Source organism: Parasteatoda tepidariorum, chromosome 5 (genome assembly GCF_043381705.1).
Source record: "Parasteatoda tepidariorum isolate YZ-2023 chromosome 5, CAS_Ptep_4.0, whole genome shotgun sequence".
In the NCBI taxonomy this organism is placed as follows: Eukaryota; Metazoa; Arthropoda; class Arachnida; order Araneae; family Theridiidae; genus Parasteatoda; species Parasteatoda tepidariorum.
The window spans coordinates 78,872,926-78,887,242 of NC_092208.1; the positions used below are offsets into that span (position 1 = coordinate 78,872,926).

Genomic DNA, 14,317 nt, shown 5'->3' on the forward strand with positions numbered 1-14,317 from the left:
ACTTATCTATAAATAGAAGAGCGCGAGAAGGCCACTAGCTTGCCAGTGATACAGAAAGATGAAATTAACAAGAGAAATTAAAGTTTCATTTGCAATTAGGGAAAATGAATTTTTGACATTGTTTAGCGATCAGCAAAATTTTTGGTTTGATTCCAGGGGGTGGAAAATGAGAATTTCTTGAAAATTGCAACATAGTTGCACACTAGAGTGCAAGCCCTTCCCGCCGGATTCAGCTCAGAATATGCACATGCGAACCCGCAAGTATTTCATCAAACGTGTAAATGAAGTGCTTTTATACGTTAAGGACCGATGGTACGCCGAAATGGATTGTGAAAAAACGTTGAATAGAACAATGTGAAGTCCATGCTTATTGCAACATTCCTGGCGAAAATTGACATGATAAAAAAAATCTCTCATTTTCAAAAAGTGGAAATTAAGCATTTTTTAAAAACACTCAATGAACAATGCACCTCAAAAGGCTTTTAACAAACGAAAATAAAGCCCTTTTAAAAAATGTTACACACCCTGTAAACAATATTAAGCAACTTTTGAATTTTCAAATTTATATTTTTAATAAAAATGCAGCATATAAACCTAGCCATTAGATTAGATGTGATAAAATGTGTTCATCAGAATGACTGCAACTTGATTAAAAGAAACCAATTCTTTGCACAAATTCTTTATAAATAATAAAATTTTAACATGTGTCTCTAAACCTATAAGAAATAGCAAGTAGAAAATTTGCATAAAGTGTGGAAAAGCTTTATTCAAATTATACAGTCAGGCATTTTTCTCACATTTTGGACTAATATTTTATATTTTTATGTACAATATTATTAAAAATAATATAATGAAAATATTATTTCATACTTTTTTTTTTTGAAGATCCAAATTTAATTTTTTTTTTCTTCACAGAAATATAGTACATTTTATCGGAAAACTTTAACAATTTAAGGAGCAACCATTTTCCAATTCTTTCCAGAGTTACAATCACTAAAAACTACAATCCTTTAGAATTTTACCAGTTTCAAAATATATTAAATGCCACTCAGATTTTTTTTTCTAAATGAAAATAACTTGCGTTACAGACTTAACAGCTTTTCTGTTTTTATGTTCAGTTTTGAGTCATTGAAAATAAACCCGATTCAGAAGATGTTTTCAATTTAAAAAAAAAAAAAATCTGGATGAAATCTAAAATAAGTTTTGTAACTGGATGATTCATATAAGGTAAACAATATGTATAAATAAGAAATATAAATTTACATACATTCATAAAGAAAGAATCATAAATTGAGTTTATTTCAAAAATATTGAGAAACTAAATAAAATAAAAATTTTGAGTATAACATAAAGATAAAACTTTTCTAAACCCTACACGTAAATGATAGATCGATTAAGTCAACCAATATATACATTCAAATAAGAAGTCTCTTGTTTATTTTATACAAATTAAGGTAAAATAACATTTAATAGGTCAGTAAAAAAAATCGAGCTTCATTATCTATATAATAGCAAATATTTTCCCTCTTTGATTTGAATTTAATTTTTAATATGTATATATACATATTTTTTCAAAATGAAGGAAATAACATTTATTTAAGTAAGATAAAACCCATTCATTAACAGCAACAGCACAACTGTCTTTCCCGTAATTCAAAGTTTTTAGACCTGCTTTTAAATGGTAAGAGGTTTGTCCTAAATTAAAAGCAGTAGTTTAAAATTTAATATTTGTCAGGACACCATTAAGTGTACTTCATATATTTTAGACTTATTTAGTTGGTAATAATCAAGAGCAATGGTTTCCACCTTTAATAATTGCGGGGGTAAAAAAAAAACTAGAGAAATAGTTCACAAGGTAGAATTAATTGTTAAGAAATTTTAAGTTTGGGTAGGTGGAACATTAATTATTTAAGTAAATATAATTTATGTTGCTCCAGTGTCTGCTTAATTTACTTATAGTCGATTTTTTGCGCTCAATTTTTATTAATCATATAGCGGAAATGCTTAAACGTTAATAAGAAGTCATAAAAATTTTAATTTTTTATTGTAATTCTTTATTAAAAGGTAACCACAATAGAAATTGCCTTTTATGTCTGAACAACCAAATATAATCAACTCATTTAAAAGTTTCCATGATTTTAGATATCTCACTTTCTCGAATTTGATTTATATCTCGATTCACACATTTAAGTGCATGTCGTTAAAGACTTTCTGGTTGAAAACCACTGTTTGGTGACTACTCAATCAAACCAAATTGGAAAAGATTCAATTAAATATTTTGATTTAGTAATTGAGTAAAAAAAATAGTACCCATATTGTTTTAAAATTTATAAAGAATTTCTTTTTTTATTTAAAGTAAAAGTTTTGGTTTTTTTTAAAAAAATTTCACATTTAAAAATAATCTGATAAAAACGTAAAAGAAGAATAATGTCTCACTATTATTATGCGGTAGAGTTTCCAATTCTGTAAAGAAACTTTTAAGACAAAAATTTCAATAACTACATAGATTTGTGTATGTAAATAGTATTTATATTACAAATTAATTTCAAACAATAAACATAAGTGTACATTTGTATAAGCAATACAACACAATTTAAAAACATAAATAAAGTGACTTTTAATTTAGTAAAAATAACTTGAATATATTAGCACTAGCAAAAAGATAAAAGATTTTAAGTCATCCAGTAAATGAGATACAAGTAGGTATCATCTTTTTCTTAGTAAATATTTTCAATGTAGTAGGAACCCAGATTAGTTAAGGAAGATGATTGTTTTTGTTGAACAAAATCTAAAATCTTGAACATTGTTTCCAGTCATGCTGAAAAGTTTTCAGGAACAAAACTGAAAGAAAAAAAAAAGTGTAAAAAAAAAATTACAACAGAAGAAAGGTTTGAAACCTTAGTGTAAATACTCAATGAAGCAATTGGGGGGAAATAACACATTATAGAAAAAAGAGTATTTATCAATTTTTAGATGTATAATGAACTTGCCAACTTTTCAAACAAACTACATGTAATCAGAAGGACAATAATACAGATAACGTTAAAAAAAATTGAATTAGTATAAATGCAAGGTGCTTTTGCTAATTTTCAAATTAGAGCAATTTTAAGGTTTCTTACTACTTAATTTGACATAGGTATATACATAATTTAATAATATTTTGCCTTAATTTTCTTTTTTTAAACTAACACTCAAGCGTTACTTTTTGAAATATTTATTGCGAACAATTTCATACCTCTTAGTATTAACTACCAAAAATTTTTTTTTAATATTTTTTATTTATTATTTTTAACTTAATTTATGATTTGTTAATTATGATGATTTTTAAAGAATGCAATTTTTATTACTTGGCTGTAATCTTACTACGAAATTGTAATAATTATGGACAAATTATTAGTTGGCATCGCTGGTACAATATTCTTTTTTATTTAAAAAGGCACTATAATTTTCAGATTAAGATAAAGCCCGATAACATTTTCATTTATTAAAGCAGATTTTTTCCTCATTTTATGCAATGTCACTAAACATAATTAAAAAAAAATGAGCACGTTCTATAGCACACAGCCAGTGCAACACGCTCCTAAAAACTGTTGTTAGACATTACGAGTTCAAAAAGTTTAATTTGTTAAAATGCTTGACAGTGGAGCTATCCCACCTTTCCTTCTTTTTATGTAAATATATAATTTAGAGTTAAATAAAATATTTATTATACTTTGGGAGAAGGCAAATTCTTTATTTAAAATATAACAAGACAGGATAGAATATTGTAAGATGACTAACCTATAAAAACAGGTTACTAAAAACTATACCTAAATTTGATAATTAAGAAAAAATCACATCTTCACTGTGACATTAGCTGCAGCATGATCTGGTGACCACAACATATCCCAGCTACTTTCGGATCCATTACTTTCTGGAAGGGGATCACCACTAGAAGCAGAATCGGCCAAAGAGGGCTAAATAAAATAAATAAATATTCAAATGTACCATGATTGAGGAATCTTTGAAATATATAGAAAAAATTTAAATATAAAAACAAGATTATTTCTGCATATTAAAAAAAAAAAATTATAATTAACAATTTTTGTTTAAGATCTAATTTTGCCAATACTGGTTTCAGTATGGATAACTTTCAATAAATTTTAATGAAACCTGCACACGTGTAAATAAATTTGGTGCAATTCTTTAATCACGATAGTCATAAAAAAATTTGGTGATAATAGGAATAATTTTATAAAAATATAACTTAAACATAAAATTAAGTTTTCTAAAATGTATACTTTATCTAGAAAAATAGAAAAGTAATTAATATTTTTATATAGATATTTAAAAACAAAGAGTAAGAAATATGTCCATTTTTACAATGCATTTAAATGAAATCTGTTAACATACAAAAAATAAAAGTTATAAAGATAATTCAGGCTTACAGCTTCATCCCCATCTAAGCACCTGCCTTCTTTGCTCTGATAATAATGGCATATATGTTGCAAAAATTCACATCTTGCTGCTGATAACTCCATATGAAGGTTCCCCACTTTATTCTGCAGAATAAGTTTTAAAATTAATGATAAGTTAATAATACATTTAATTAAATTAATATTTTTCCAGATTTATAAATTTTAAAGGGGATGTATTATTTATTTAAAACAGAAAACATAAATGAAAAAAATAATAAATCAATATTTAAATATGTAGGAGTCATCTGGATAAAAATACAGATCAGTGAAATTGTGCAATGGAAGTCAATAATCAATTTGCAAGATAACTAAGTAAATTATAATAACTGATCAGAATTTATACAATCTTGATAAGGCTTTTGGATGTAGTAAAATTAAAAATCATAATAAAGCCATTAAAAACGATTATTATAATCAAGTTGCACAACTGCTAAAAGTTTTTTTTAATAAGAAAAAAAAACAATAAAATGCATTAACAAAAAGGGCTTTAAAGTTGAATTACTTAATCAAACCCAAATATAAACTAAATTGCTACCAGTCAGGCCTTAGCTATTATCTTTAAAGAAAGGGACAATATATTTGATACATTAAAAGGTAACTACTATCATCCACACATACTTTTAGATACAGATTTCAACAGAATTACAAATAAAATTAAAAGTTGAAATACAAATTCATAGTTATGTAAGGTCTTAATTAAAAATATTATGACCTAATAAAAAATAAACAAGATAATTAAATAATAGATAGGGGATACAATTTTTTATATGAATCTAAAACTGCTAGCAAAAGATAAACCTTATATTTATAACAATTTAATAAAAATAAAAGCTTATCATGACAATAGCTCAAAATGAAAAAACTTATTGATTTTTAGTAACAGTATACAGCTATCCTATTCAATTATTTATTTGCTTTGAATTTTAGGAATATACACTAATGAAAGAGAGAATTCAAAATATTGAATTGGTTAAACTATCTCAGCTATTTAAAACAAAAATTTAAAAAAGGTGAATTAATGCAAATAGGAAGATTTTGCTTTTATTTAGACCTTGCAGTTATCTGGATGTATGTAATATATTGCAATTGGCTGCTCAGAATCAAAATATTATCTTTTCTATGTCTTAAGTCAAAATGCAATTTCACTTATATATTAACATAAAAAAAAGTTTTTTTATTATCAATTATTCTAGTAGTTTCCAAACTCTTATAAATTCGTAGCACAGTTTTGTCAAAATTTAGTATTTTTTAATCACAAGTAGATAGTTACTTATGGTCTGTATATATTTTAACACTTAAAATGTTTTTTTTTGACATGATTAAGCAGGGTTGCCATACATAACTGCAAAAAAAAACTCCCTGTGGTTTTTCTTGCACATATTACACACAATATATTAAAAGGAAACACAGATTTATTGGGCTCTTATGTGAAATATTTCAGGATAATGATACTAGTTTTAATTGCTGGAAAAACTTAGAGAAATAATAAACAGCTCAACATACTTAAAACAAATAATGCTATACTAAATGAAATAACATAGTACAGCTAAACTATGATCTTGAAATATGGAGCGTTGGGAGGTCCGCAGTTTCCAAAATAAGAAATAAAATTCCCTGTAGAGTAGCAACTGGACCAAGGAAAAAAATTGGGTTAAAATCACAAAAAAAGTAGATAACTTTAAATGCTATACTTACCTTGTAGTGCAAAATAAGTTTCTTAATTCTTTCTTGAACAAAATTTGGTACAAGGTTTAGGCCATCAAAGTCCATTGTCTGACAAACTATATCTTTTTTTAAATTTGGCATTTCGCTAGGATCATCACAAGGTGTAGCAGGAAAACCTGAGCTCGGAGTTCGAGAGTGATTAGGAGTGGTATAACTGCAGCTACAAGAATTGGTTGAGCCATTCCTTTTACTACAAATATATGCCCCTATAACATTTTGAAACCAGTTAGGTAATCTAGAGTCCATATAGTTACCATTTAAAGTGATAGATTGTAAGATGTCTTCAATTGATAAGGATAAGTCACTAGTATCGGTACCAACACTTGACACTTGTTTGAAGTCAGAAGATACACCTGGCCTATCTTTATTCTCACTTTTACTAAGTTCTGATACAAGGACTCCACTTTCACTGACTAGAGTATCAGTAGAGCCATTGATACCTGGTTTTTGTAAAACTAAATTTGAACTGGAAGCCATCTCTTTAAAATTAGTCCTACTATCTAACTGGTCACCACCTTTTTCTACCAAACTACTTTCATTTTCAGATTCGCTATTAGAGATAATTCCATTCATAACTTTTTGGCTTGAAGAGCAAGTTGATACATCACCCTCATTAAAATCAGGAACTTTAGGATAAAGCAAAGGAGGCTCAGGAAATGTGTTCTCCACTAATGATGGGTCACTGTTACGTCGGTGCAAAATTTGAGAATGCTCAGAGCTATGGATATTATCACAAGATTTAGTTTTTACAAGATTAGTTTTTTCGACATTTTCAATCAATGGAGGAGGTTCTTCAACAGGTAGAATAGTTGATTTCCCTAAATTAGCAGAACAGTTAGGAAGATATACATCATTCCAAAATGACAAGCTCCTAATTTGGTAAGATGGCCTTAAAATCTGAAACAAAAATTAAACTCATATTTATCACATATTTCTAAGAATACTTTTTTACATTTAATACTTTTCTTAAAAGCTATATATTTTGAGAAAATAAGTACCATTTTGTTNTAGTTGATTTCCCTAAATTAGCAGAACAGTTAGGAAGATATACATCATTCCAAAATGACAAGCTCCTAATTTGGTAAGATGGCCTTAAAATCTGAAACAAAAATTAAACTCATATTTATCACATATTTCTAAGAATACTTTTTTAAATTTTATATTTTGATATAAATATAAAACGAATGATTGAAATATAAAACTTTTTTAAGTTTTATATTTTGAGAAAATAAGTACCATTTTGTTTTCGTACAGTTTTAAACAAAAATAATATCAATTTATAGCAAATATACATTTTTGTCAATGAATTAAAATATTTCAGAACAATATAATGATGATTTCAATCGAAAAATACAAAAAAAAAAATTTTTTAAAACATGTTTTTTTCTTTAAAAAAAAAAAAAAAATTATATTGAAAAAAGTTTAATTGTAAAAAATAAATTTTATATTCTGGTTACTCTAAATTCATAAAGAGCACTTCTAAAATGGAGAAAAAAATAGATATATAATATAAATTTTTAGTTTAATTTATATAAAAATCTTAATTTTAAAGATTGCATATTTATTCTGTCTGTTAATAATAAAAATAGCAGCTTTTACCTATTACAGTTTAACACCCATTATTACTTAATATAATGTCATTTTATGCTTTGAAATCCTCAATTTTTCTGAAATTTTCTCCCTAAAATATTAGATAAATATAGCGAAACCTCGGTTACATGGATACCCTTGGGACCGAAAAAATTGCCCGCTTACAAGAGTTGTCCTTTTATGGGAAGGGTAGCCTAATAACTAAGTTTATCACCGTAAATTGTTTTTAGAATATTTTCAGTGATATAGAAATTATTAGATAATCTACGATAACTATTTACAAGGATATTTATTTAAACTTTAAAAAATATTTTTTCCCATACAAAAAGAATGTATGAAAAAGATAAATGAAAATAATTATCCCATTAACAAAGATATTCTAGTTAGTCATATGATACCGAATATGAACTTTTACTCCTCAGTTGGTTTCAGTCATTAGGCTTACACCTACCCATCACTTGAAAGGAAACATGGTTAATACCTCCTTGAAAGTAAATCTCCAGCGAGTCCCAGAAAACAAAAGAAATCAATGCTTACTTGTAAGATATGAGGATCTATAGAGTCGATATATTCACAATTAATCATCCATCAGGTGTCTGAATAAGTGTTTAATTTATATGAATACCTCAAAGATCATATTTCTGCTTTCTTTTTTTCTACCCCAGTTGTGTTGAATACAGTCTTCAAATTTATAAGAAAATGAAGGAAATTTTCAGTGGTGAATGTGAGTATGCCTCCTTTCTTTGCAAATATAAGACAACAGGGCTCGAAATTAACGGTGGTCCGTTGGTCCGTGACCACTAAAATCTGAGTCGGACCAGCATAAAATAATAAACAGTGGTCCGCCGGACCACCATCCGCCGCAGCCGATCTCCGTTAATCTATTCTCGCAGCCGATCTATTCTCGATCTTACGAAACTTAAACGATCTTACTTAAAACTATTTTAGAGCTTATTCACAATTTTTTTTAAAATTTTTTATACAAAATTAATATTAATCAAAAAAATGCGATTTATATCAAAAATTTATGATTTTTAAAAAAAAAATCATGATCTTTTTCAATCAAAAATTTGAATTTTTTATTTGCAGCTAATAGGAACGCGTAGACGGACCAGTAAAGTTTTGTGCGGACTAATAAAATGTTTTAGTTACTGGTCCTATGGACCAGTAAATTTTTTTTCTTCTAATTTCTACCCCTGGACAAGGTGCTGATTGATTCTTTAGTAAATAGCTTAATAATATTTTAGCTATGGATAAGGGAAAAAATTAACATGCTTTAAAAATCATGAAAAGTTGCATATTTTTTTTTCCATGCAATTTAAAGCAGAAAAGTTTTCTGCTTTCAAATTTAGAAAAAATAATGCCCAATTTGAAGTGATAAAAAATAATGTTTCAGGGCAAGGATGACTGTCCACAACGGTTTATTCATAAAAGATTCACAGGGAAGTAAAAATATGTCCGTGGTGAGAGGCGTCTGTTTCGCAGGAGTGTCCATAACAGGAGGATTCACTGTATTTAAATTGAATTTTTATAAAAGTGTTTCATTACAAATTTATTGAAGAAAGGATTATAAAATGTTCTTTTTTTCTCATTTTAAATATTTCTGCCAAAAAATGATTTGTAATATTGAATAACACCAATTTTTCGGCATCGCTCCAAATTCTTAGAGAAAATCAAATATTTAGACATCATAAATGAAGGTAGGAACTAACACATGGAAGCATTAAAGTGTATATCACTGTTAATGTTAGACAATCTAAACAAACAAAAAAGAGAATTTGCAAAATAATAATGATAAAAAAGCACACCTCATTACTATGACTGTATAAATAATTATGAAATTGACTTTTTTCATTCAGCACAGGCCATATTGAAAACGTTCTAAGAGGAACACTATAAGTTCGTCTTCTACTTTCATCAGTGTTGCAAAGAAAAGTTCCAAATAAACAGGAATAGGTATGAATAGCCAGTCGTGCCTTTAAAAGAAAAAAAGAAGACATATTTAGTAAAAGTAATATTGATTTATTACTTTTTATTTAAAAATACAAATAGAATAACAAGAGTTTTTAATTTTTCATTATATTCTCAAAACTATTTATTTTCTTCCTAAAAAAATTTTTTTTCCCCCACTGAAGCCATCAGTTTAATGCTTTTTTTTGTTGTTGTTGGCATTAATAGAGATTCTTTAATAATCAAGCTATTCACAACATAATTAATTGATACTTTTAAACATCGTATTGCAAAATACTGCATGTATAGTGCAATAAAAAAAAAGACTATTTTGAATAACTTTTTATTTAATGATAAGATCTTGGTGATCTAGAACTCAATTTTAATGGCACGAGGGGGTGACCTCAAGTATGTTGATTAATTAGTTCAGACAATAACTTAAATTACAAAATCAGACACAAAAATGTACTTTCTCTGAATAAACATACCTTTTTCCCCCCACAGGATTCAGATTCTTGACCCTCAAAATATAGGGTATAGTCACAATCAGGAAAATATGGTTCCCATAGGTTGGTCAGAAAAGCGATCCAAAGTTTGGATCCTTAATGCTAATTTTACGTTTCACATATTTCGCTGTATCTCAAGAATTTTTAAGAGAATTAAAAAATGTTTGCATATAATTATAAAACTTTTTTATAAAAAGATGATTCCATGGAAAAAATAAATTTTAGTGAATATTTAATATTTTATTAAATAATAGTCGAAAATTTTTCGAAGAATAAGGTATTCAAATCTTTATGTCTTATGTAAGTACACTTGGCAAAATACAAAATTTGAGGGAAATAGTTAATGAGAAATGGAATTTTAAAGAAATCTTATCTTTAAAATCTGATGCCTCAGCAACAATTTAACCGATTTTGCTCAAATTTTGTATTGTGCCAGGTAAAATTCACAGTGTGTAGCCGAATTTTTCAATAAAAAATAAGCACCTTTTAAGCTCTCATATAATATTTTTCGGCACTTTAAAAAATATAATTACGATATGCACACTAACAAAAATTTTTTCTCCCTATTGTTGTAAGTTCTTTATATATTAACAAAATGCAAAATAATTAGTAATAAGTTTTATCATAAAGCAACTTTAAAGTACAAACAATTTTAAAAGTAATAATACAATAATAAAAGGCAATAAGTAAAAAAAAAAGTAATGAAGTACAACAAAACTTTATGTAATTAGTGGATAGCCCCTCAAGTAAAAATTCTTACAATTAAAAATCTTAACTAATTCTACCCTTATTAAATTGAATGATTAAAAGGGAGATGGAAATTTTGAGATGAAGTTTTGCGATTCTTTACTCCACTGGAGATCCATATGGAAACATGTAATTGATGAATGATCCCCAAGTCAAGTTTAAGGATTATGGTACAGATCTATAAATAGAAAAGTACGAGAATACTATTAGCTTGCCAGTGGCGCTTCACCAACGATGAAATTAATGAGAGAAATAAAAGTTTGTTTTGCTATTAAGAAAAAAAATTGGCAACATTAAGTTGGTGCCTGTGATCAGCAGAAATTCAAGATCTTTTGGTTAAATTGCGGAGGGCAGAAAATAAAGCCTGAAACTGCGAATATCTTGCAAACCGCAGCAGAGTTGCACATGAAAGTGCAAGAATCCTTCCCACCATATCCAGATCGGTATACGCACTTGCAGACACATAAGTATTTCATCAAACATGTAAATTGATCGGCCTTTCTAAAAGGCTATGGACCGACAGTACGCCGAAATGGATTGTGAAAAGGCTTAATAGAACGATGTAAAAACCACGCTTTTTGCATAAATTGTGACAAAAAATTGACATGGTAAAGAAAAAATATCACATTTTGGAAAAGGGAAAATTAAGCTTTTTAAAAATGAGAATGGATATTAAGCACCTTTAAGTATTTTTTAAAAATACTATACACCCTGAAAATTTCATACTTTAAAATGACGTAAAAATTTATGCACATTACAATTACCAAAAAAATTTTATTAAAATTAAGGGGTACAAACTTAGGATCGTTCTTCTGACCAACGTATGGGGACTATATTTCTCAGATTGCAGCTATCCCAAAAATTTAGAAATCAGAATCCTTTGAAAAAAAAAAGCATATTTATTCAGAGAAGGTACGTTTTTTTGTGTTCGATTTCATAACCTAAAATATTGTCTGCACTAATTAATTAGCATATTGAGGTCACCCTTTCGAACCAGTAAGAATGAGTCTTAGAACATGAAGATCTGATCATTAAATTAAAAGTTATTCAGGGTAGTTCATTTTTTTTGGTGCACTGTACATACTGTATAATTAGGGCCCTATAAATTATGCGAAGATGCGGAAANAAAAATTTTCGCATAATTTATAGGGCCCTATGTATAATATAATAAACTAATATTTAATAAGATATGTTTGACTATATGAGATTTGTTAATACAAACTATATAAGCTATGTTTGCTTTACTATATTTAGATTGTTCTTTCTTTTATTACTCAACTTTTCACCATTATTGATTTTGCATTTTTTTTTTAGAAATTTCCATACAATTTTTGCCTTTTTAAGGAATCATAACTATATTTTAAAAATAAATTGGCACAGCCTGATCGGTGTTTGGATTCTATTTTCAAAAAGTCAGAAGGGATTTAGCAGACACTGGTCCATTTGAAAACTTTTATTATTGACAATATGAATACATTCAAAACTCATGAGCTGTTTAATTTTCTGTTTTATTTTCAGCATACTTCCCCATCTAAATGCAATTGAAATTAATAAGAATCTAAAGTAATGTCTTATTATTTAAAGCACAGAGATAAAAGTTAAAAATTGTGCTTTGTACCCAAACTGTTAAACAAATAGTGCCTTCTATATGAAATTCAACAACAGAAAAAAATGAAATGTGATAAAAAGGCATTCTTCTCAATCTACATAAAAATGCTGATAAAATGAACAATCTTTAAATTTTCTGAAAATATGCTAACTTCTTTTTACTTAACTTTTAACTTTAATAATAAATAGAAAAAAAGTACTATTCTTAATAATATATGATAAAAGGTATTGTAAGTATATGTAGAAAGAGTTATAAATATTTAGATGAGTAACATAAGAACTAAAGTTTGATTTTAAATAAATTATTCATTTATTTTATTTAGCTATTTTTAAAATAAAGGACTTATTTCTCGTATCATACAATGTTTGCCGAATGGTTTCTTTTCTGCTAACTTCAAAAATTAAGTTGTAAGAAAACTTCTTACCAAATATTGTTCATTGAATTCAAAATGGCATTGAAATTGCTGTAAAAGTTGATATATACAATCCAACCACTGTAAAAATACAGGACTCCTTTCATTTCTGTCATCAGTACCATCTGGGTGACCACAGCGATCACCAAACTTATGTCCAAATTCTAACCATTCTCGCTCAACTAGCACTTGAAAACCCTACAAACATTTTATAAAAAAAAAGCAATTAACTTTAAATAATTTATTGAAATAAACATTGCGGATGAATTTGTAATTCTTATTTAATATTTGGTTACTATAAGAATGTGTTAAATATTTTCAGCCAAAATGAATATTTAGAAATAGTGCAAAACGTTCATTTTTAATATGGAATAAGAATTTGTTATTATTATTATTAGATAGTTAGAATTAGATTATTATCAGATAGTTAATAATTTTTTTATATGTAGATAGTGACAACAGCTTTTTACAAAATCTATTTTAAAAGTATAAATTAATTAAAAAAGAAATAAATTATTTACCGTTTATTTAGATAAATTATGACAAAAATATCTGAAACAATCAAATAAGTTAAATATAAACAGTTCTGTAGTTTAAAACTTAAAGATAACACATTATATTAAATATCTTTATAATCATAAAAGAACAGAATAAAAAGACCACTAAATAAGGCATTAAAATAAGTAATTCACAGGTAACTACTATAACTTTAATTAATTTTAAGCTGATGGCAACCGAACAATGCCTTAATGTAATGCATACAATGAGTTAATATAATCCTTTATTCAAGAATAGCCATTTAAAGATACAATTTTCTAGTTTTAGAAATTACCTTTTTAGTTCGGTAATATGGATCTAACATAATTTCTGCCAGTGCTACAATTTGAGGCGTTCTATCCCAACCATCAGAGCAATGTACTAAAACAGGTCTCTCCTCAACATCAACTGCATTCACTACTAATAGAGCAGCTCTTAATAATCCTGAGATGTGATGTAACCATTTTGTATTTTCCAAAGAAGAAAGCCAACTTTAAAAAAAAGAAAAGGAACATTGTTAATTTAATAGAGTAATATTGGTAACAAACAAAATTACGGAGATTAAATAAAAATAATGAAAAAATTTCAAAACAAAACATTAAAATAAATTTAATTAATCAGAGTTTGTGTGGAGAATAAATTGTGGAAAAATATTGTTCAAGTAATTTTAACAAGAAACTAACAACTGAAGGGCTAAGAGCCACACTTTTTCAAACTCTACAATTGAAAATCAAACTGTTTCTTAGTATAGTTTCAAGATAAGGATTTCTAAAAAGTTTCAGAA

General features: G+C 27.1%; 1 protein-coding gene across 2 annotated transcripts in view; it reads right to left on the bottom strand.

The window, feature by feature from the left end:
* Positions 1-746: 746 nt before the first annotated feature.
* Positions 747-14,317, bottom strand: part of LOC107456549 (phosphatidylinositol-3,5-bisphosphate 3-phosphatase MTMR3) — a 28,629-nt gene continuing 15,058 nt past the window's right edge. For both annotated transcript variants that reach the window (XM_071180670.1, XM_016074438.3), the window contains exons 8-14: positions 13,829-14,024; positions 13,009-13,194; positions 9,581-9,748; positions 6,153-7,079; positions 4,428-4,541; positions 3,810-3,956; positions 747-2,841 (exon numbers count right to left, since the gene is read on the bottom strand). In XM_071180670.1, coding sequence (XP_071036771.1) covers positions 3,834-3,956; positions 4,428-4,541; positions 6,153-7,079; positions 9,581-9,748; positions 13,009-13,194; positions 13,829-14,024 — 1,714 coding nt within the window. In that variant the 3' untranslated portion in view covers positions 747-2,841; positions 3,810-3,833. The remainder of the gene's footprint in view (positions 2,842-3,809; positions 3,957-4,427; positions 4,542-6,152; positions 7,080-9,580; positions 9,749-13,008; positions 13,195-13,828; positions 14,025-14,317) is intronic.